Source organism: Lepisosteus oculatus, chromosome 5 (assembly GCF_040954835.1).
Source record: "Lepisosteus oculatus isolate fLepOcu1 chromosome 5, fLepOcu1.hap2, whole genome shotgun sequence".
Taxonomy (NCBI): domain Eukaryota; kingdom Metazoa; phylum Chordata; class Actinopteri; order Semionotiformes; family Lepisosteidae; genus Lepisosteus; species Lepisosteus oculatus.
The window spans coordinates 16,315,777-16,340,359 of record NC_090700.1 but is presented as its reverse complement, the minus strand read 5'-3'; the positions used below and the strand labels follow the sequence as shown (position 1 = coordinate 16,340,359).

Below are 24,583 nucleotides of genomic sequence, written 5' to 3'. Positions count from 1 at the left end.
CAGCTACCACATAACAGTATCAAGCAGTTGGGTCATGGGGTGATTCTCCTGTTTTTCAAGTGCTTTGCAATTCTTCAGAAATTCAGGTTTAACATGGCTTCCTTTGAATAATTAGGGATTTTAAAATCTCAACCACAGTATAAATACTGTTTAAAATATTTTTTTTGTGGGATCAACACCAAAGCACTGTACAGAATATGTCATTTACAAAAATGATATTTACAAGTATGTTTCAGTTTTGTGGAAATATATTTTTTCTTAGATGAATGTCAATTTCCTAAGGCCATATTCAATACAATATTTGATGTGGGAACTGTTAACACAGTTATTTAAAAAGACCAAACCACTGATGTTACGAAGAAAACTGATTCATTCAACCAGACTACAAAGAAGACAGATTTATGCGACTCTTTTTCAGCTCCACCTCACAGTTCTCTCCTCAATAAGGCACATGTTAATTTTCCTTTGAAAGATCCATTTCTTGGATCCTGGTGACAAAGCATTCATAAACGTGGGTTGAAGCATTTTGGAAATTCCCTGCAGTTGCTAAGATTGTGACTATCACTTTCTGTCAGACATCAATTTTCAGCAGTAATTTATAAAAGCAATTGTTCGGCATGTAATCGCACTGCTATGCATTTGGTTAGACAACAGTAAGAGGGTTTGATATTTAGGGTAGAAAACAACTACTGCACTCTACCTAAAGTAACAACTAAAGATAAACGCCAAATGACTGACCATCAATCTAATGAAATCATAAAGACATACAGTATATAATTTGTCGTTTTTCATTAGAATTAATTTATACCTTTTCTGATCCTGCAAAACTTATTTGTGCTTGTTTGGTGTGAAAATAACAGGGCAGTGTCGCTAGTTACTCTGAACATTTTCAAGCAGTGGTCACAACGCGAGTGCAGACGGGAGAATAAAGGTAACTCTCGCCTAGAGCTCTGTGGTCACCTGAAGGCTCGCTGTGATGTCTGAAAGCGGCACCTCTCCTATCAGTGTTGGATCTCCTGTATGCCACCGTGGAGGCCATGACATAGCAAACGACACTTCGCTTGTGGACCCAACGATAGCTACAACTCCAAATTGGGTCAGTAAACAGTATATAATATTATTAATAGCTGACTTATAATTAGAAGACCTCGGAAGCACACATGCAATTATATCTCTCATTCTGCGTGATATCTGCAACTTGTGCTCGCCTTTTCCCTTTTAAATGTACAGTAAATAGTCTTTGATGAGAACAGCGAACAGACAGGTTAGACGGCAAATATCAGCCTTGTGCACTTGCCTCAAGAAACCTTTAAAACAAAATAACATTATAAGGAATGTGCTATGGGGACGTTCAAATTTTTATTGGACGATTTTCTTAAGAATGAATGTTTATTACTATTATTCTTGTTTTTTTTTATTTTTCATCTAATATTTTCCAACAACAATAATGAAAGGATAAAAAGGATAATCACGTGAATATGAAGTTTCTTTAAATTCTTGCCCGAAGATGTGGAATATCTCCTTTAAAGTCTCTTTAAACAAATGGCCGAACAAAAGTGTTGAACGGAAATGAGCCCAAGGTTGGTCCAGGAAGAGCAGGGGTTAAGGTCGGGCGTGTACCTGTAGCCCAGGTACGGTTTGTCAATTTGGGTGGTGCTTTGCTTGTGTAGGAAGAAGAGGTTTTTAGAAAAAAGTGTCGGATGTCTTGGTAAGCGGCTGCTGATGCTGGATTAATTTTAAATGCGGAAAGATATTTTATTTCCTTTTCATATGGACTGTTTGAGGGATTGACTCGTTTTATCAGGTAGGTTTAATTGACGAAAAAAAATGGTAATCTGGTATATTTCAACTTTGTCTTCGTTATTTATGAATGTTTGTTTAAGTTTAATGTACGCTCGTAGTGAAAATACTTATCATTTTCACCTGCACGTTCAAATATTAACACGTCTTTATATACATTTCTTCAATAATGTGTTAAAAAACACAACACCCATGTTAATATTAAATCCATTTAAACGACATTTTTAAAGACCGGGTCTTATGCGTTGTTAAGCGTTCACACAAGGGAACACAGGGAACCAAACTGCGTATTGTTTGTTAAGACAAAAATGCAGTCACTTTAATAATTATTTAATGGTCTTTTTAAGTTTTTAGCGTATGTTGAGCACTTATACAACAGTTGCTAGAATAAGCTATACCTGCATTTAGCATGTCGATTGAGTTAATGGTATGGCTTTCTCTGTTCATTTGAAAGTCCTGTGTAATGGATGCTATTATTAGATTAAATACATAGCTTAGAAACGCTCAAATATTAATCATATCCCAAGGTTAGTCTATGAGCATTTACCCGTATTGCCTAAATGTTTTTCTTGTTACGAGTTGAATTTCTACTAAGAATGAACAGAAACAAAACGGAATTTAATCGATAAGGCGGAAAGGAACTGGTACACTTTTCCTTAAATGTGGTCCTCTGTACCTTTTAATTTTTGCTTGAAATAAATTTGACTGGAATCAAGTAAGAGTTGGGGACTAATGAAAGCAATCACCTGTGTTACACGCTTTTGATAAATACCATGTGAAAGTTCTCTATTTTTCAGATAAATACCTCCGAAAACCAACATCGCCATGGCCGTAGATTTATAAAGTTATTTCTGCAAAAGCACTTTTTTTATGCAAAAGCTACTGTATTAAGGCAAGACACACTTATCCAGGGCATGGAAAGAAGGTTTATTTTAAGTGGTGCAAGAGAACTTGATGGCCTTTGAGTTAATTGGCAGCTGGACTTAATTTAAAAATGTATTCATTGTTAATATGGATTTACTGTAATTATTATTAGCGTGTAGCACAAAAGGGCTGGTCCAGGTGAGACCACAAAATTGTTTAAAGACCAATGGCATAAATAAAATGGGGACAATGAAATTGAAGCATCAAAGGAATGGGACAGAGCCCAAAACATCTGTGTTATTGAAACCTTTTGTGTTAAATCACTGAACTCAGTTATTACCTCATACTTGGGGGGGGGGGGGGGATGAAATATGAATACTATACAAATATTAATCAAAACAAGAGATATCAGATTGAAGATAAAAGTGACTTTTTTCACTCACCTTCCCCTGGGCATGGATTCAGTTAGATATTATTCAACTTCCGTGCACCCTTCAGTTTCCAAGAATTCACAAAGAGGGCCCTAGTGAAGAAAGTAATCCTAAAAATATGTAAAAAAACCCCACAGAAACCTGATTTTGAATTCTACATATGCATAGAGGAGTTATGCAGTTTCCTTTAAACTACACTGCTTAAATTGTAGAATTGAAATCACTGGATGTTATGTGTTTAAACTGGGTCAAAAGTTACTTCTCTTTGTGTTTTTTAATAAATTGTTTCCTTTGGATGCAGCGGAAGCTGACAAGCACAATATATAAACCAATATCCTGGAACGTTTTTTAATTTTAATGTGGCCTTGGTGAGATATTTGAATTTGACTCTTATCTTGCAGTGTGGGCTAGAGCAGCTCAGTTTATGAAACTAAGTTGTCTGGCTTCAGTGATCTATCTGATAGGCATCCCGTTTCACTATGCAATGTAAATATACCTTAAGAGTTGTGCAATAAAATATTCAACATCTGTTGTTCAGACATGACCACAACCCCAAATTCATTTTAGTGGGAATTTGTGATTACGTCATTGTAGGTTTCTGGTTGCTTCCTCTATTCTGATACACAGAAGTAACTTCTTTTGAGCTGAGTTATACGAGATGTAAATAGCAGTTCATTGTAGATGCAGAGCATCAGTACACATTATATGGAACAGGAAGATTCAGGAAAGTACTTGGGCTGTTGAAGACCACATTACACCCCTGTATACACTTAAGGTTATGTGATCTGCCGGATTTAAGGTTACAAAAGGAACCTTTTCTATAGACCGTTTATTTCCACTTAATGAGAGCCTATGACACTGTGATGTAATTATTGCCTCATTCGCATTGTCCTGTTGTTTGGAGGTCAACTGCAATCTTCCCTTAACTTCTGAAATGTAAAACTAATATTTTCCCTTCTATAGTCAATAGCCTAGCCAATGTGACGTCTTATTTAAACGTGCAAAAACGTTCACTGTCTTGCAATATCTACATACATATGATATTTACTATCTTGAAAGCAAACAAGATTGGGTCTGGTCAGTACTGGAATAGGAGATCACTAAAGAGAGCTGATGCTGTAAGTAAAAATAAAGCAGATGGACTCACAGGTGTAACTCAAGGATTACACAAAGGCCAGTGCCTCAGTATGGTGGCAAGAGAGACCATGCCTTACTGTAGGAGTTGCCATACTTCGACTGTTAAACTTAGGTTCCGCTTTCTCGGTCATTAAATGTATCATGGCAGTGTTTGTAAGACCAGATGTGTTAACCCTGGTGTCTCAGCTCAGTTTTACTTTTGTGCCACATAATATGACTTTCCTAAACCTTAATTCAAATGGTGAAGTGATTTCCCATTTCTCCTCCTGATCTGCTGTATAGTATGGCAGGAATGTATCTAGGCAGTTTAATTGTTGGAATACACATTCTTCTACAAGGATTTTAAAAGCAATAAGGCTGTTAGCTTTCCCTGTTGATTCACTAAAAAGAAAATATGATTTTGATGTTAAGTTTAAGACAACCCAACAAGGATCAACGCGTTTCCTGGTTTTGTACCGTGTGGTTGAAGCCATTAAATATCGGAAAGAATTAACATGTAGATAGAGGTTATTCAAAGTAACATCATGTGAAAGATGGTCAAAAGCCACATATTTGCAAAGCGCTTAAAAGGAGCTATTCATTGTGCCTTACAGAACAGAGTTCAATTAGGTTTCATCAGAAATAAAGATCTAGTTTGTGGTTGTGGATCCTGAAACATGTTGCAGCACTCCTCAGTACATCGATAGCTTAGTGTTTGTGAATTGAAGGCTAGTGAAAGGTGTGGAAGCTCTACATAGGCTATACCCTCAGACACCTTACCTTCAGGTCACTCCCAGTTCTGCACAATTGCCCAGGAATGGTTTAGGGTATTAAACTTTATTTATTACACTTTATTCAGTCAAATTACAGTCGCTTCTGCAGGTATCCCTTTCTAATTGTTTTCAGACTTGCAAAAGTCAGACCAGGATTCAGAGCAACTGTTTTATACAGTATGTGGTTCCATGGTTTCACCCGCATAATCATTTTCCTTCTGTATTTACAACCTGCAAGATATATTGAATTTAATTAAATTTAGAGAGAATGAGATGAATGGGTTTTTCATTTTTTTGCTAAGGTTTGGTCATATTTTCTCTTAATATTATATAGAAACATTTCAGTGCTTCAATGTCGATTATTATTGATGTTTTTTATGTGTTTTTGTTGTATTGATGATTTAAAAATCTGGCACATTTCTTTTTAATGGAATTTTAAACATTTGGAGTAATAAAGCAATTTGAATAAAATGTAAGTGATGGCACCTGATCTGAACTAAAGCTTAAACTCAACTAAATGATATCTGATGTCTCAATTTCCATCCATATTTTATGCCACAGGTCCTTCGGTCCAAATTTATTTGGTCCTTTCATTTTGTGCAGCTTGTTCGGGAATGTGAACAAATGTCTCTCCATAGAGCTGAATTCCCATGGTATTTGAGTTGGCACAAGTTGTAAGTTCTGAGGCACTGAGGTTGGAGACAGTGAGCTTCAGATACTGAGACTATTCATGTCAAATAATCGAGATAAAATATGTGCACAGAGCTTCTGTTTATTCTGCTTCTAAAATCCTCTCTGTCTATAAAGGGGCCGTCACTCTGCCCTTATCCTGCAGAAAAATGGCTCAAGCAGTATCAATGTTGTTTCGGAATGAAGGTTGGATTGTAATGTGAGATCTGGCAGGATGCAGAGAGAAAAATGACATATTGCCAATACAATCTGAAATACCACATCTGATGAAGATAAGCCAAGATGATCGCTTTTATTTACAGTTGCAAGAAAAAGTTTGTGAACCATTTGGAATAACCTGGATTTCTGCTTTACTCATAAAAATGTGGTCCCCACACTTCCAATCTCATCTCATTGATTGGAACACCTGACTCCAATTAGTTTTTGGAGAATTCATTGGCCTAGAGGTTCACATACTTTTGCCAGCCTGGACTGTGAATGTTTAAATGTGTTCAATACTCTCAAGAAGTACAATTGTTTGTGTGTTATTAGTTTAAGCAGATTGTGTTGGTCTATTATTGTGACTTAGTTGAAGGTCAGATCACATTTTTATGAATAATTTATGTAGAATTCCAGGTAATTCCAAAGGGTTCACAAACTTTTTCTTGCATTGTAAGTGTTCAGTACAACAGAAGAACTTATATTTAGAGTTCAGTAGCAGTTGCTTTTATCAGTTTTTTACAGTTGAGTTTGAGTTACTCATGGAATGCAGTAGTTACAAGGCAAACCAAAATGTTTTAAATCTAAACATTTCTTACATCTATACAAAATAATTCAAATTAATCCAATTACTGGATTCATTAAAGGTTCACCTTTGAACCTGGCTAGAACACGTGTTAAAAGGTACTGTATGTGGGTCCCTTGGCAAGGATTAGGAATGTTTCAAAGATGATGGTGTTGTTGGTAGAAATTCTTAATGCTTCTTAATCTCCCTTCTTGTGGCCATAAGTACCATTTAGAGAGGAATATAGTATCTCCACTTTTTGTTTTTCTGGTTAATGTAACAGATGATCACATCTGTTGGCTTTGGACAGTTCCTTTAAAGCTTATATACAGTGCCTTGCGAAAGTATTCGGCCCCCTTGAACTTTTCAACCTTTTGCCACATTTCAGGCTTCAAACATAAAGATATAAATTTTTTATTTTATGTGAAGAATCACCAACAAGTGGGACACAATTGTGAAGTGGAACGAAATCTATTGGATTTTTGAAACTTTTTTAACTAATAAAAAAATGAAAAGTGGGGCGTGCAAAATTATTCGGCCCCCTTGCGTTAATACTTTGTAGAGCCACCTTTTGCTGCGATTACAGCTGCAAGTCGCTTGGAGTATGTCTCTATCAGTTTTGCACATCGTGAGACTGAAATTCTTGCCCATTCTTCCTTGCAAAACAGCTCGAGCTCAGTGAGGTTGGATGGAGAGCGTTTGTGAACAGCAGTTTTCAGCTCTTTCCACAGATTCTCGATTGGATTCAGGTCTGGACTTTGACTTGGCCATTCAAACACCTGGATACGTTTATTTGTGAACCATTCCTTTGTAGATTTTGCTGTATGTTTGGGATCATTGTCTTGTTGGAAGATAAATCTCCGTCCCAGTTTCAGGTCTTTTGCAGACTCCAACAGGTTTTCATCCAGAATGGTCCTGTATTTGGCTGCATCCATCTTCCCCTCAATTTTAACCATCTTCCCTGTCCCTGCTGAAGAAAAGCAGGCCCAAACCATGATGCTGCCACCACCATGTTTGACAGTGGGGATGGTGTGTTGAGGGTGATGAGCTGTGTTGCTTTTACGCCAAACATATCGTTTTGCATTGTGGCCAAAAAGTTCGATTTTGGTTTCATCTGACCAGAGCACCTTCTTCCACATGTTTGGGGTGTCTCCCAGGTGGCTTGTGGCAAACTTTAGACGGACCTTTAATGGATATCTTTGAGAAATGGCTTTCTTCTTGCCACTCTTCCATAAAGGCCAGATTTGTGCAGTGTAAGACTGATTGTTGTCCTATAGACAGACTCTCCCACCTCAGCTGTAGTTCTCTGCAGTTCATCCAGAGTGATCATGGGCCTCTTGGCTGCATCTCTGATCAGTCTTCTTCTTGTCTGATCTGAAAGTTTAGAGGGACGGCCAGGTCTTGGTAGATTTGCAGTGGTCTGATACTCCTTCCATTTCAAGATGATCGCTTGCACAGTGCTCCTTGGGATGTTTGAAGCTTGGGAAATCTTTTTGTATCCAAATCCGGCTTTAAACTTCTCCACAACAGTATTACGGACCTGCCTGGTGTGTTCCTTGGTCTTCATGATGCTCTCTGCGCTTTCAACAGAACCTTGAGACTATCACAGAGCAGGTGCATTTATACAGAGACTTGATTACACACAGGTGGATTCTATTTATCACCATCAGTCATTTAGGACAACATTGGATCATTCAGAGATCCTCGCTGAACTTCTGGAGTGAGTTTGCTGCACTGAAAGTAAAGGGGCCGAATAATTTTGCACGCCCCACTTTTCATTTTTTTATTAGTTAAAAAAGTTTCAAAAATCCAATAGATTTCGTTCCACTTCACAATTGTGTCCCACTTGTTGGTGATTCTTCACATAAAATAAAACATTTATATCTTTATGTTTGAAGCCTGAAATGTGGCAAAAGGTTGAAAAGTTCAAGGGGGCCGAATACTTTCGCAAGGCACTGTAATATGCACACCCAGTCATCACTATGGAATTATGAACCTTAGAAGAGAAAGAAAGTTGTGGCCTCCTAAGTGCTTTAACCTTACGCTCATTCAATTTCTCATCTGGGCTCTAAGATGATGTGTTCAAGCCTGGGTCATGACGCCCAGAGAGCAGGCTGCAGGTACAGGTATGTCATCCACAGGTAACTGACTCCAGAAGAGGTAATGTCATTCGCTGACCATAAGTGGAATTCCTCAAAACATGGTACACAAATAGCCAAGCATTCCTGAATTTTGGTTGGGCTTGAACCAGCAAGGGTATCCTTGTTCAGATGTGACACAAAGCTTTTGCTGCGAGTAACTGGGAAATTGCACATTTAGTAAGATAAGCTCTTCTCTTAAAGTCAGTGCTAACTCTTGAAAGGCATTATGTTGACTGTCAAATATGGTTCAGTCTCATATTTCATTCTCACTAGTTTTAAACAGAGCTGACTAACAACAAAGCAATTCAAAATGCAAAGGGTATGTAACAGTAAAGTCTCAAATTTGGATTAAAAAAAGTATATCAAAGAGAAGAAGGAGAATTGTGGAGCCTGCTTTAAATTTAAAATTTATTTTTATCTTTGCAGGTTTTTCTGTTCCTTCTTTGGGACTGCTGTTGGACTGATAATTGGCACTTGGCCTGATTTAAAAAAAAACTCAACCATCCACTTTGGTTTGTAATTTTGTCTCCCTGTCCCTGGAAATACAAATTTCCTCCATAAGCGTTCTGCAGTGGATGGCCGTGTTGCCATGATGACTGCAGAGTATGCCTCTGACCATCCTCATCTTCCTTTGCCTCAACCGTTGGATGGCCCAGGGCCCATGGCCCCACCTCCTCCTCCTCCCCCACCACCTCCTCCTCCTCCTCCACCCCCCCCTCCTCCTGCCTCACCCCCCGGGAGTGGGCCCTTGACCAGAAGCAAAAATCGGCGGTCCAAACTTCGGAACTTCAACTGGGACGCCATCCCTAGGCACAGTGTGATGGGGAAACGCAACATCTGGACGTCCGAGAAAAAACTGGACGACTTCGAGCTGGACACCAAGCGGATGGAGGAGCTGTTCAGCCAGAACGAGCAGGGGCAGCAGAGAGCACGGGCCAGCTTGAGGAAGAGTGTGCGAGGATTGCCTGCCTCCACCCAGGGGATGGACCCAGTAAGTATTCCCCATGCCTGGGTCTCAAAGGGGAAGGTTGCCTGTTGTTGTAGATAATCAAGTGGCACCTGAAGATGGCTCAAGAGCAGAAATGTTGTGTTTCTCAGCATGTAATTAACCTTTACTTGATCCTTTGTAGTAGTGGTCAGCTGTACTTCATGTTGTCCATGAGCTTTTCCCCCCTCTCTTCTCCCTTTGTGAAGTGGACAGGGTGCCTGTTGATCCACTACCTTATCATGTATCAAATGCTGCATAAGAACTTATGTGCCATCCTTTTTCATATCTGATAAGTTAAGTTTTTAAACTACAGTATGACGCATTTTTAAGGCACATAATGAATTATGAGAAGCACTTTATGATGCTCCCCAGGGATTTGGCATCTCTTAACCAGGGCTTCATCTTTTGTTTCAAGGTCATGTGGGAATTTGAAGCAGAAGCTTTGCATACTGTACATGTAGTAAAGGTTAAACTAATGTTTTCAGAACAAAACATATCCTTTAATCCATAGACTTCCCCATCGTCATACCCTATTCCTTGTTTTCTGCCAATGGACCCCAGAAGACAAACATACAATGGTAAAATATAATGCACTTAATAGCCGTCTTTGTTAGCAGCAACAATTCATGTCTTCATAGTGCTGGAACCACCAGCACTATGAATTGACCACATCCATTTCTCCAGCTGTGAAAGACTAACACTCATCTTAAAATGAGCCACATTCCAAGTTGGCAGTAATCGCAGAACAAGGGAGGTTAAATTTCTAAGTTGGCAGAGCTAAATCTCCCACAGATCTTTCATAATGCAGAATGGAAAATTTCATACATGGTCATTTCCCTTTCCATGTAATTTGAGAAATTGTGCTATCCAAACTTGTCCCTTATCTCCTGGAGTGAGAGAGGGATCATAAAACTAAAAAATAAAAATTAAGCAAAGACACATATTCATTGTTTTTCTGTGGAAACACAATTCTGAAGATGATGTGGTAATTTACAATGAGGGTTTAGGTCATTACCTCTCCTTCATTTTGTTGTCATAATATAAGCACATAATATTAATCTACTTAAGTGGATGATTTTGATGGCTGCTTTTTCCCCCCAATTTGTAAGCCCTGTGAATAAAATAATGGAAAATGGTTATGCTCTTAAGAGTAAAACAAGCCTAACCTGGTTCATAAGTATTTTAATCCCTTACATAAATTAAGTAGAATTGAAAGTGAAATAATAGAAATCATACGAAGGAAAATACCTCTTGGAAAATTCTAGAAGGCAAATCTACTAGTGAGTGTTTTTCTACAGCTTAAACAAAATAGTTTCCATGGAGAGCCAGCTTGCCCTTTTGCTTTCAAGGTGAAAACGCTTACATTTTATTTAAAGGGATTAATAATAATGAAATTGGCTAATTTCTTTTTTACCTTCGCTGTTAGGTGGGGTTTGAACATGGTTATAAAATGAATTGTCTTTAGATTATTTTAATTTTTCAAAGGTTTTATGCCTGGAAATGGGATGAAATAACTTATTTCACTGGGTCCCTGGGTTCAATTAGGAACCTGGGGTGAAATCTGCATGTAGTTTGTAGGTTTTCTTTGTGTTTGCATGGGTTTTCACCGGTTTCTTTGGTTTCCTCCTACAGTCCAAAAACATACTGATGAAGTTAATTGCATTCTGGAAAAAACTGGCCCTAGTTTTTGTGTGTGCATGTCTGCCCTTGCGATAGACTATCCTGGGTGTATCCTGCCTTGTTCCCATCGAATAGGATGAAGCGGTTAGAAATGGACAGGTGTATATTTTCAGGACAGAAGTCAGAAATATGACACTCCTATTGAAATTCAGTAAAGAAGTATTTGGTTGTGTCGTCATTTTAGTTTCCCTGCAAGAGCTGTCTCTGCAAGTCTAGTCATGTTTAGGGTTTGTGCGAGGAGCTGAGCTGCAACTTTGTGGTAGTGCATTAATAAGATTTACTACTTGTTAAAAGGATTTTTTTTTATTCATAAATGATTGTCACTTATTTATGACATTTTTTTTAAGAACAAGAATTTCAGCAAAGGAGAAATGGCTTACAGTTTTCAGCAGCACTACAGTACAGTATACGATCAAGCCCAGAGTGCATCTACACCTTCACACCCAAATGACTCATTATATCAAGCTTATAAAAAAAGATGCATGAATATTATTTAAAATTTGACTGCAAATTTATTTGGGATGCCAAATGCTTTTATTGTTTTTTTTAATTTTGAAGACGTTTAAGGGTGGTTTTTACATGTTGCTTAAATAAAAAGAAAAATATTAAGTTCTGTGTTTAATTCATATTTTAAAAGTATCAAAAGTAAAGCGTATGAAGTTTAAAAAGATTTGCAATCATTTTTTTTTCTGCAGGATGTCTTTTAATCGTTTAACATAGTGAAGATTTGTTTTACAGTGAATTTAATATCTAGAAACACCTGTGGCCTGCAATTCAGATAATTAATGCACACATTATGTCGGCATCCTTCCCAAGATTCAGTATTTTCCTGTCAAGATGAGCACTCAGAAACTGAAATAAGTAAGATCCCTAGAAAACAGTGCTGTCAGTTTGCAATCGATCACAACACACTTTTCGTGGAGCAGCTAGACACTTCTAGGCCAACACATTAAGACTTCCCTATCAGTATTAGCAAGATTTAAGTCCTGCCTTTCCAGATTGTGGCTGATCATCGATGGAATGCTTTGCTATAACTTCTTACCAGGTTAGAAAATCTGAAGACCCAAAACAATGAGCAACATTGCTCTGAAAGTTAAGCTTTCAACATATCGATGGCACAAAGGTATTATCTTAATATGCAGAGCTTTTTAGTTCCTTGCAGTATTTTTGTTAATGGTTTTCACCAGGCTTGACATTCGGCATGTTGAATCACCTCATTACCCATGCCCAATCAACAGCCTCATTAAAGAGGTGTTTAATGCTTGCACAATTCAGTTTTGAATGATCAATCAACAAAATGATACAAAAACCATTTAATGTATCCCAAATTCATCTACCATTTTTATAAAAAGTATTTTTATAAAAGCATAAAGAGCACATTAAGGGTAACGTGATGATTCATATATTTTGATTAACTTTCTTTTTTGTCCTTGGGTCCCATACTTTTTTCATGAGGAAGATTTGTTCAAATAATATCAAAAAAAAATTTTTGACCCTATGACAAAATCATTTCTCCTGTATAGAATTTCTGCATTTACTATTTTTGATTTAAAGGGAAGTACTGTAACTATATCTCTGACCAAATATCTCATTTTTAGTTTTCTTCCGCTATTTAAAAGAGCTTGGAGAAGTTCTGTACCTTTGCATCATAATTTGAATAAGGACAAAATGTCTGTTACATGAGAAGAAACGAATATGCTGACAGGTTTGTAGTGCTCCTGTGCTATCTACTGTATGTATCCATTATGTACAGTAACCCTTATTAGAGGAACTAACCGCTGTGGTTTAGTCATACTCTTTCTAGAAGTGTTCTGAATTATTGTTTATTGAAATTAAAATGACTGTTATAGTTGTTCAGCTTTGTTTATGATACAGCAAGACAACATGCCTTCTCATTTTTAGCAAACCACAATTTTTTACACCTTAACCTTGAGGAGAAAAAGGAATTTGTACCTCTTCAAATAAAAACTGTAGATGCAGCTGAGCTACAGAAATAATGGCGTGTTTTCTATAGGAAGAAAATACATTAATTATTTACCTGGTTTCTACTTGAACCAGTTTCAACATTTAATATTTCTTACTTTGCATTTCTTCACAGTGTAATTGAACTTTTTATATTTTTTTCGTCAAAATAACATTACTTTAAATAATTTAAAAGTATTTTTTAAAGAACTAAGGTCAGTTTTAGGTTTAATATTTTGATTCTATGGTGTTACTGTACCAAATTTGCTCACAGGTATATACAGTCAATAAGGTGAACTTGGAAAAAGCTCATATTAATGTGTGGATTCTGCAAATTATTTCTGCTAAATAAAACTTGTTATACAGTAAACGCTGTTTGTCACAATTATAGGTATCTCCCACCCAGGGCCTGGAGAACTACAGTGACTTCTGCTTTTATTCCAGCTTAGCCTTCAGCAACTACATTTAACCCTCTAGTAAGGCAAAAGTAATGTGTTTTCAATCCACTACCAGAAGATGTCTGTTAGAATCTCTAGCATCAAAGTTAGTGCCCATTGTTTATGAAGTAATTAATGTGAGACTTGGTCATATTTTAGGAAATTATTTGAATGCAGACTGCACAAATATTCACTCTAACATTAACCTTAAACTAAGCCCTAAAATATGCTTTGACCTCTGCTGTGAAAATTGTTGTGGATCATGAACACTTACTGTTATGTGTTTCGGTGCAAGACTTCTGTATGTACATCATGTACAGTAGATTTTCAGCTGGTTAAGTAACTGCATTTAAACAAACCATGGCTTTTTTTTTTTAATCAAACACTACCTGCTAATTGGTCTTGGAGTGTACTTAAGGATGTCTTTTGCTCTTTCAGGTTTCAATCCTTAACTCCAAGAAGAGCATGAATATTGGGATCTTCCTAAAGCAGTTTAAAAGGTGAGCTGCAGGGCAGTGACAGGAGGCACACAAGCTACAGAACATGCATCAGTCTGCCTTATCCTCTTTCCTGAGGGTGCAGAGACGGCTCTCTTTACAAAAGCAGTTATGCTAGAAAAGCTCTGAGTAGTAGACATGCCGCAACAAGTTGTGACAAAAATACAGAACAGGTAATTCTGCTAGTTTTTCAATGAACACAAGCCTTGAGACATGTTTGAAAATCGCTCACATTCTTTAATCTCTGTCTTGCAGAAGTACAGTATTAACAGACTTAGTCTGTTAACCTGTGTGTACGTTCACTGTTTTTATCATCATCTCCTCAGGGCAAATCCTTAAGCAACAGCTCTTGCTTAGGAACAAGTAATAGGTTTATTCCATGCTGAAAAAAGAAGAAGAAAGAGAACACAACGTTTCTCTGAAGAGAACACGTCAGGGCTGTGAAGATTAAAGATCTCTCCAAGCCCATTGTTTCTCATTTCACCTCTGACGGCCACGACCACTCTAATCTCTCCATCTGTGTTCTCAAAGACGGTTTTCTGAACTCATACATCAGAAAGACCACCGAAACTAAAATTATTCTGCAGCTAGAATTGCACATTCTCCCTTCCCTTAACGACAGACTACTGTTCTTTTAAATTTTCTCCATTCATTGGAAGTTTCATTTCACACCTCTCGGCACCCATTCCGACTTCACACCTCTTGATTGGCCTCTCTTTCTGTCCCCTGCTCCCCCCTCTCACTCCTCCTCCCTCCCAACCTTTGTTCTCCCGCTACTTTACCTTTGCCTACTGCCCTGTCTCTCTCACACTTGAAGAAGGCTCCACGGCCGAAACGTTGTGTTCTCTTTCTTCTTTTTTTCAGCATGGAATAAACCTATTACTTGTTCCTTTGCAGCCTACGCATGCTGATGCAGCTACCCACCTGAAGCTCTTGCTTATGTTTATGTTTTGTCATAGTAATATTAAAACACATGTAATGAAAAGTTTCAGTTTCCAAGGATGAACATTAAACTTGACTTGCACAACAGAAGAGGATTGCAGTCAGTAATTGACACTGAGATGACAAAAAGTGTGCATTCCAGGTCAGAGAAGAAACCACACTAAAAGCAAATTTTAAAAGGAGGGACAGGCAGAGTTCATTTAAAGAAAAAATCACTGCAAACCGATTCTAAGTGCTGTCAATAACTCTCAGCAGGCACTTTATGCAAAAGCAAACAAAATAATGTGAAGTAAAATTATTTTAAGAAAAAATCAGCAGGAAATCTGAATATAGTTGAACCATATATCCAGATTACAGAGGGATATTTTGGACTATTATCCTTAGTCGGGTTTCACTTACAGTAGAAGCAGCTCACAGCTGGCTGACCATTGGAAACTGTACATGCTGTACTGTAGTCTTTGACCCCTCACCTAGGGTCTTAGAGGGGTCATATGGTGAGTTGAATCAAATTATTAATAGGGGTTTAGCAAAGTAGGAATTATAAAAAGGTTTGGCGACAGCCTCCACAGATTTCACAGTTTCAGAAAGGCCAGGATTGCAATGTCTTCTAGCAGTGTGGGTTACCTAGGCAGATGAGTCAGAAGAAATGGGTGATTTGCATGAAAGAACTGCAGCAGGGAAATATTTTTTACAGAGGTTGTGGTTTGCTCTAGGGAGATGAGTATGTTGCAAGCAGGGCGATGTTACAGGAATGGGATCAAATCCCCATGAGTAATTGGGAATAAAGCATTTTTTTCACAAGCTGCTTCCTGTGCTGAAATTTAGTTTCAGGGCTGAAGAACACCTGATGTATGTGGAAACAAACATGATTCTGAAGAGCAATTACATAGTAAATTATTTAACCAGCAGGTACCTGGTCATGAATGTGAATAAGAAAGACCATCCCTCTTACTTACTGTATATCAATAATCTAGAGTTTGATGACTAGTTAGTAAAAGTAGTCATGTTTACTACAGCAAGCATTGTGCAAGCTTTAAACCAAATTCAAAAAGATTTAAATAAAATTCCAGACTGGGCAAACACCTCGAAGATGACATTTAATATTGTTACAGTATATTAAGTTTAAGGTTTTACATGTAGTAAAAACAAACTTAAAATGCAAACAAAATGATGGGATATATAGCTTAAAGTGTAGAACTTCAATGAAGGGATAATAAATTCAGAACCTAAAAATAGTGGTGAAACCTCATTTCGAACGAATATTATGTATACTTTTATTCAGCGTGTTGTATAAAAGATATAGCTGTTCTACAATCAGTCCAGAGAACAGTCACCAGGGACACTTCAGGGCTAAAGAATGTATCCTGCACTGACAGGTTCAGCTTCTTCAGCCCTTTTAATCTTGATCAAGTAAGATTATGACGGGATCCGATTCCATCCATCTATCCATTTTCTAAGCGCCTCTCAAAAATCAGGGTTGCATGAGGGTCGGCACATGTGCCAGCAAGCAACAAGTGCAAGGCAGGGTACACCCTGGACACAGTGGGATCTTTTTACAAGTATTCAAAAACCTCGAAGGCACTGACATATTAAATGCAGTGGACTTCGGATTCAACACTGAAACAGGGTCTTGAGAAGTAGAAACTCTGTGGTGAAACATTTAAACCTCAAAGAGAATTTGGAGTGTGGAACAATCTACCCAGCCATGTGCCATGCCCTGGCTTCCTTTACAAAACAGCTGGATTGAATCCTGGGATCAATGAACTACAAACTGCTTAACGTGTTAGAAAGGCTGAATGACCTCTCATTTATTTTCTCTCAATAGTAATGTGTGTACTTCCTATACAGGCCTATCCAGGAGATTATAGAAGATATCAGGCAAGGCCACGGTGCAAAATACGGAGCAGGAAAACTACAGGAGCTCCGTAAACTCCTGCCTGAGGATGGAGAAGTAGGTCGACATTGTACTGTATGAAACAAGATTTCATAGATGTAAAATCCAGCTATTTTAATTTGGCCAAGGGGAACCCCAAGAATACAAATGAATGGGATTCCTTGTTTGTAGAAATAGGAGTGTTATATAAGTAATGACAAAATCCTTTCAGGTGAAGAAGCTGCGTGCATTTGATGGTGACCAGACACAGCTTTCAGAAGCCGATCTGTTCATGGTGCAGTTAGTGCGGCTTTCCAGGTTAGTATCTCCTTTTGGTTCCCATTGCCCTGTACCAGTGTACAATTTGTTTACTTTAGCCTGCATTGGGAATTAAGTGACAAATAAGCCTTTGTCACAATGTATATTAATTCTTCAAAAGGGTGTCTTTGTCTGTCTGAAAGATATTGTAAGCTCATACAGTATTTGTAGTTTTCACAGATTCAAATTCAAAGAATTACTGGTAACCCATTTAATATTGAATTCTCTTGCTGTTAGTGCTTTTATTTTCAGTGAACGTTCAAGGGTATAAATATTGCATTGTGTCCAAATAATGTATTGTTCTTTTCAATGTTAAGATCACTTTATCACTTTATTGGCCATATAGAATTTCTTGTATTAGGAATTTGTCTTTTCACATACCCCAGCTTGCTCTTCATGAGACACACAGACAGAGAGAGAAGCTTGGGGTCAAAGCGCAGGGTCAGCCATTTATACGGCACCCCTGGAGCAGTTGGGAATAAGGGCCTTGCTCAGGGGCCCAGTGGGGTAGGATTCCTCTGCCGGCCGTGGGATACAAACCGGCAACCTTCCAGCCACAAGCACAGATACTTAGCCACAGAGCCACCACACCACCTTCTTAAGCACCTTCTTTTCTAATATGGTTATTTTGAAAAACAAAAATATGAAATGGTCAGTGCATAGATTTCATCTTGACATTTTTTTATATTCTATGCATCTGTCCACAGCTATCAGGAGCGCCTTCAGAGTCTAGTCCTGCGAGAGGAATTTTCCCCCTTCATACTCTCTATGAAACAGTCCATTTCTACCATGACCAAAGCATCCACAGGTAACCTCTTATCTCCATCTGTTATGCATCTCAAATGCATCTTGATCAATTATTTAGGAAAATTGTTTTTAATACTTTTAGACATGTGCTTTCTGACATGGCTTGTACTGATCTTGCTCTGCTTTTGCTCAGTTTACTGCACGAGTTATTTGAGATTCTTTGTTTCATAGTCTTTGTATACTTGACTTTATAATTTTCTGTAGTATTAAATGTTAAGGTTATGAATGACCTACAGTACTGTACATGTCTGAGCAACATTAGGAGATCATTTAATCCAACTGGCTCATTTAATGATCCAAGGGTCTTATCCTGTTCTTGAAAGAAGCCAGGGTATTGGCTTCAACAGCATGGCTGATCATCTTGTTCTTCTTTGGTTATTGATTATACATGCAAATACATAGCTGAGTAAAGTTTGTGAACCCATTAGATTGATCTGTATGCTCATATTGTAGACATAAAACATAATGAGGTCATCATAAAAGTCTTAATAAAAGACTAAGATAACTTGATTAAATATTTAACAAAAAGAGACGTTTTTTAATCATTAAATTAACAAAATGTTTCAACACTAAATATCCTTGTTACAATGCTGAATTCATAGTTCTGTCAAGCTGTCTAGGTCCAGAACTTCAAACCATTATGTTTGACTTGGTTTTCATCACACAGTATGTTTCTCATTGCAGTCTAAGATTCTAGTTTTGTGGATCATTCAGGTGATCTCTGGCAAGCCTGAGATGGGTGGCAGGTTTTTTTTCCAAATTTTGTGGCTGTATTCTTATTAAAGTATTCCTGTTCATTCTTTCCTGATGTTTGAGGTATGAACATTGACATAAGATTTTGGGTTTTCCATTTGTTTTATGACACTCTCCAGACTGAGCATCAACCACTCATCCAAATCAGTCTTTGTTTACTTATTACCCAATTATTGAAACACTTAATTCTAATTACTTCCTTTATTGTGCTACGTAGACTAGAGGTTCACTGATTTCACACACACTGATTTTTAATTATTCTTTTTTTCTGGCCTCTCCGTTAGGCCAGAAATAATGATTTATTGTTATTCATCAAGAAAACCTACTCTACTGAATGTCATTCACTACTCTGAAGGTTAATCTGACACATGCATTCAAGTAATACTTTTTTATATGGGTTTTTCAAATCTAGTCTTGCAAAATATCTGTATCTTTTCTTTCTCTCTGATTTTGCTCTTCATAATCTTTTTACATTTAGAAAATAATGCAGAAAATGGTTTTTCAAGAATTGGCTCTGATCATCTTACCCCCTTTTAAATTTTGCCTCTTCTCTCTTCAGAGCTCATGGAGTGTGAAAACCTACACACAGTAATTCGTCTGGTTCTGAAGACGGGCAACTACATGAATGCTGTGAGTGCAGAGACTGAAGTTCAGGGATTGATCCTACAGTAAATGTCTCAGCACACAACTCTTACGAAAATCTTGTATTTCCAGCATAAACAAGAGATAGAGAATTCTAGTGAGTCTTGATGCCTGAAGCATTTTAAAATGATGACTTTTTTAATAGTACAGAATAGTTCTCCATTAAATCTCTCCAAATTACAATTTGACTTTGTGAGGATAGCTTTTGATAAAGCGAGCTTTCTGTCTCTTTTATTGATGCGTCTGTTCTGTTTGTCTTCCCTGTGTTGCCTCTGTCTGTGTGGGTATGGATGTCGGGTTGTATAGGGTGGCTATGCTGGCAGTGCTGTAGGATTCCGCATGACATCCCTTCTGAAGCTTGTGGACACAAAGGCAAACAAACCTGGAATGAACCTAATGCACTATGTAGTGATGGTAAGACAGAATCTGGGTTATACATTGCCCTTTAGCTATATTGAAAGTCTTTAATAACACAACAAATTACTTGTAACTCCTAGAATCCCTAGTAGTTTTAGTCTCTGTAGGTGTTCCCTGTTTCCTAACACTTTATTTTCTCATATACTTGTCTAGATGTATTAAAACAAATTTGTTTTCCTGTTTAGTGGTGATTTCTTGAAATGTTAGGAACTGGGGTTGATCTTTTCTTATTTTAGGTGAATATTGTTCATGTTGCAGAGAATAATAGTCAGGAAGATGCCTAGGCTTGGCAAACAAAAAAAAAAACATTTTTCCATATGCATTTGATTGTATAATTTTCTTTTTGTTCTTTTACGTGGTCACAGCAAGCAAAGGAGATCGATGCAACTCTGCTAAAATTCCCCGAACAGCTCCAACACATTGGACCAGCATCTAGGTGAGGAAATGCACTGATATCTTCCAGAAAAAGGATCCAGAGATCTTTAAAGGGACAATATTGAAAATATCATAGGTAGAAGGCTTCTTTTAGCAATTAAAGAAAAGAAGATCTGTGGTAGTTGTACATTTCCTCTCTGCTACAGAATCTAGACATCTAGAAAATGAATTTACTTTTACTGCAAATAAACTGATTGGAAGTTTTTTTTTTTTTCAAGTTTGATTAACATTTCCAAGTAATGTTGGTATTTGGACCTGGAAAGTGTAGAATTCCCTACACTGTATCTTTTGTTTATGCATAGGATTCTGAAACAGGAAGTAGAGGCAGAATTTCAAAAGGAAAAGAAGAAAGTGGCAGAAGTCAAGACAAATGTTACCAAACAAGATGATCTGAGAGAGCAGATGGAGTCCTTCCTGCAGGTGAATTCTCTCTATACTTCTCCACTCCAGAGAGTTTGTTAATTAGTATCTATTACAGGACTATAGTTGCAGTTTTTGTTAATTTGGCAGCATAGTAGATCAGGATGTGATTAAAGCCTTAAGAATTATTTCCAAACACGCCATACATAAATGCACAATATAAAATCAAAAGTACTGTAATGTACACTCCAGATGGGTATTACAGTATACTCTATTATCCCTGTCAGTTCTGAGCATCTCCATCATGCTCAAAATGCTTCAGTGTAAAAGATGAATGGCCTTAAATGGAGATGATCTTTTGAGTACTTTTTAAGGAAGCAATACAGTATATTTGTTCACAGTAATATGTGCAAGTGAGGTGTGGGTGGTGTCACTCAAAAAAACCTTTGAGATCATAATCTAATATCTTTCCAGTGATGGAATTTGTAAACCAACATCTGTTGCTGAACATGTGAAGAACAAAGTTAAATATTTCCAAAATTCAGCAACCAATGTTAGTAGCATGAGAAACATTCTTCAGAGGTGAGATTCCTGCCAAATGTTGGCTTTCAGCCTATGGGATACTGAACCCAGAGATGGTGATTTTCCTCTGCCATTACATTTTGAAGTGTACTGTTCATGGACTTGATTGATGGATAAAGTGTAAAAATTGCTCAGAGCCTTGGCACAATAAAAAAGCATTGTGAATATGATGGGGACAGCATTGCATTTTGTCCTATTCAGGATGCAGAAGCTCAGCTGGCAGAGGTGGAGACCTCCCTTCAGACCCTGAACTCAGTCAGCTGCTCTGTGGCCGAGTATTTCTGCGAGGACCCCAGCCAATTCAAACTGGAAGAGTGCTGCTCCATCTTCCACTCCTTCTGTGAGAAGTTTCTGCGAGCCATGCAGGTAATGTATAGGATCATCCATTTTAAAGAAAGAATGATTAACAGGAAGTTCAAAAATTTACTCTGTGGTTCATGCGTGCAGCACTATTATCATCTTGTCTTTTTATGATCGTGTTTCTAGGAAAACCAGGAGCGTGAAGTAGCTGAGGTGAAGAGAAGGCAGCGTGAAAGACTGAACACTTCGGTTAAGCGCAAGTCCACAGCTACCTGTTCACACAGAGATAAAGATATGGAAGGTGTAGCCCTCGAGTCCATCTTAAACAGATTCCTTCAGAACAGGAGCTCTCGCCGCAAGCCTGGGTCTCCCTCTCCCACCGGAGGAAGCCTTCCAGAGATGATTCCCGCAAGTAAAGAGACAACCTCAACGGAAGGAAACAAATATCCTTTTGAGGATGTGGAGATGCAAAAAGATAGAACAAATTCAGCCAATGACCCAGCCAGGAACTCTAAGCATGGGGAAGTTCCCCTTCTCAATGAAGAGGATGGAGATAAAGGTAAACAAAGTGTAGGCAGGGAGAGAGTTATTTCTATTGCTGATGTAGAGAGCAGGAAGGGCAACCGTTCAGCAAAAGACCATGACCACCAAAACCCTGCTCACTTGGCTGGAAACATTGTCGGCAGCCCTGCACACAAGAAGTCCTCGGGGGACATAAGGCAGGAGGAAGAGAATGAAGCTCAGCATATGCGAGAGGTGTCCCGCAAGGTTTTACACTATCAAAATAGCCGAGGCAGCTTATCATCGGGGGAGTATACTTTTGACCAGGCTGGGGTGTGCTCTCCAAATGGGACCACCACTTCGTCACGCTTTCGGGACTTCCAAGATGACAAACACAAAGCTTTGTCTGAGCAGACCGCAGATACAACAAACAAGATTATTCTCAGCCCTCCTGCCTGCCATTTTAATCAAAAGAAACCACCCCCTGCCTTGTCCCGCCGCCACACACTCAATATAATGCCCACAGCCTGCATAGATGAGAACAAGGAAGATGATCTCCGGCTGTTGTCTGGAAAGCCTGGCAAAACTCCAGCTCCTCCGATGAAGTACATTGGAAAGATGAAGTCGGCTGATAACTGGCAGTTTTCCCAGAAGCTGGAAGAGATTTGTGCAAAACAACATGGTATCGGCGTACCTGAAGCTAATTTTCCCAAGCCAAAAAGTCCATCACACCAGGTCACGGACCATCAGAGCACTTCAGCAAAAGAAAAGGAGAGGTTATCTTCAAACTCCCAAAAGGAAGATGCTCAGTTTCCTTCAAGCAAGCGAGTGGGGATTTTTAGGTCACGGAAACCGCAAGGCGAGCGGGACAAGGAGCGTGGCACAATCGAGTCCTCGTCTAGCTTCCGCCTGAGCGATTTCCTGCACAAGAGGTTCAGCCAGAAGACGAGTGAGGGCTCCATGAAGCCACCTGAAGTCGTCCGTGAACGCCAGGAAAACTCCAACATCTTCTCATTCTTCAAGCGCTTTAATGACAAGACAGTCAAATCCAGTATCAAGGAAGTGGACTATGAGGGCACGGACTTGTGACAACCGTCAAAGTAAACTTTGCATATTGCCAAATGACTGTATTTAAACTATAATATGGGGTGTTGATAATGAAATTTGGTTCGTGTTTACGTGACCATGACAACCTGGTTTCAAGCAGGTGACTTTAACTGGCAGCCAGTTCAAGCCTGAAAAGCTTTATTTATAAACTAGTTTACTTCTATTACTGGTAAATTATTTTGGATTTTTCTAAGTCTGTTATACTCATTTTGTTGAGCTGAAGAAAACATTTTTAAATTGGTGAGCATGCAATGTAAACATTAGTATAAAATATCTAAGTCCATAGAGGTTCATAACCAAGTTGTTTTTAGGTCCTGGTTTTCTCATCAAAGATGGCCCATGTGTGGTTTTAGAACTATTTACTTAAGCATGTTAATTTGAATTCTTTTGAACATCAGTGTTGAGCTTTTTCATGAGCCTTCAAATATTCGTAAGTGGACAAATCATAAGGGACTCAAGACAAAACCCCTTATAATACCTGCTTTTTTCTATCCCCAATTTTTTACACTATACAAATAAATAAAATATGGTTTTGAACCATTAATTTTGGCTGATTTTAGTCTATTTTATACATCCGTATCTTGTGACAAGACATGCACCCGGTAGGATTTTCTCAAGTTTAACAGTTTCTTTTGATTTTAGTTTTTTACTCCCCTTTTAATTATTGGTTATTACAACAGTGTTTTACAAAGCTAATCCCTGTAACAGCTCTACAAAACATCTAGTTATACACTCCTGCTATGAACCAGCCTATTCTTTTATTTTAGGACAATGCAACTTGTAGGTTTGATGGAGCTCAAACATGTTTGACTGGAGATACTGACCCTGTGAAATGTTTAGCTTCACCTAAACACAACAAGTAGAACCAAGTGTTTTATTTTCTGTTGAAAATGTTATGGACTTGATGGCTTGTGTAAAACTGCACCAGCTATACATGCAAGACATGCACTCTACTGTGAAAGGGTGATTTCATTTGCAGTGCGTCACCTGGAATAGAAAGAGGTAAATTGTTTCTTCTTATGTAGTGAACAAAGTACTCTGCAGACAGATAAAAGCAGCAAATTTAATTTGAAGTATTGTCCATCTGGTTTGTTTTTTTATGGCGGAGGGAAACAAACATAAAGAAAACGATAAATTCAGAAAAGTGATCAGAATGCATTGTGTGTTTCAGAATTCAAAGTGTAGTCCAGTCTGAAATGTAACCACAGAGTTCTGAGTGGGCCTGTGATGTACTGGATTCTATTTTGAGATCTTTTTTTTTTTCCTTTCTGGTTTAGCTTTTCAGTACAGAACATGCAAGGTAAAAATGTTTACTGCCATGTGTTTTGATTTTGTGATTTGCAATGTTTGTTACACCTAGGCTGAAGACTGACTGCCAATTCACCAATACCTGCACCTGTGTAG

The 24,583-nt window shown here is 38.1% G+C and overlaps 1 protein-coding gene across 4 annotated transcripts; it reads left to right on the top strand.

The window, feature by feature from the left end:
- Positions 1 to 1,013: 1,013 nt before the first annotated feature.
- On the top strand, positions 1,014 to 23,723 carry LOC102691866 (FH2 domain-containing protein 1-like). 4 transcript variants are annotated; one of them, XM_015341835.2, is made up of 12 exons: positions 1,014 to 1,096; positions 9,005 to 9,569; positions 14,084 to 14,145; positions 16,933 to 17,035; positions 17,190 to 17,275; positions 17,983 to 18,083; positions 19,395 to 19,465; positions 19,784 to 19,891; positions 20,260 to 20,330; positions 20,632 to 20,749; positions 21,473 to 21,637; positions 21,758 to 23,723. In XM_015341835.2, the coding sequence occupies exons 2-12, from the start codon at positions 9,168 to 9,170 to the stop codon at positions 23,159 to 23,161; spliced, it is 2,691 nt and encodes an 896-aa protein (XP_015197321.2). In that variant the 5' UTR covers positions 1,014 to 1,096; positions 9,005 to 9,167; the 3' UTR covers positions 23,162 to 23,723. The 4 variants fall into 4 exon arrangements, with proteins under 4 accessions (XP_015197321.2, XP_015197323.2, XP_015197322.2 ...); XM_015341837.2 differs by lacking the exon at positions 1,014 to 1,096 and adding an exon at positions 1,571 to 1,631; XM_015341836.2 differs by lacking the exon at positions 1,014 to 1,096 and adding an exon at positions 1,641 to 1,708.
- Positions 23,724 to 24,583: the final 860 nt, after the last annotated feature.

Coding starts and splice junctions, on each gene's coding strand:
- LOC102691866 (XM_015341835.2), top strand. CDS start 9,168: ATGATGACTGCAGAGTATGCCTCTGACCATCCTCATCTTCCTTTGCCT. Junction 20,750..21,472: donor AGATGGAGTCCTTCCTGCAG/GTGAATTCTCTC, acceptor TGTCCTATTCAG/GATGCAGAAGCTCAGCTGGC. Junction 21,638..21,757: donor AGTTTCTGCGAGCCATGCAG/GTAATGTATAGG, acceptor TCGTGTTTCTAG/GAAAACCAGGAGCGTGAAGT.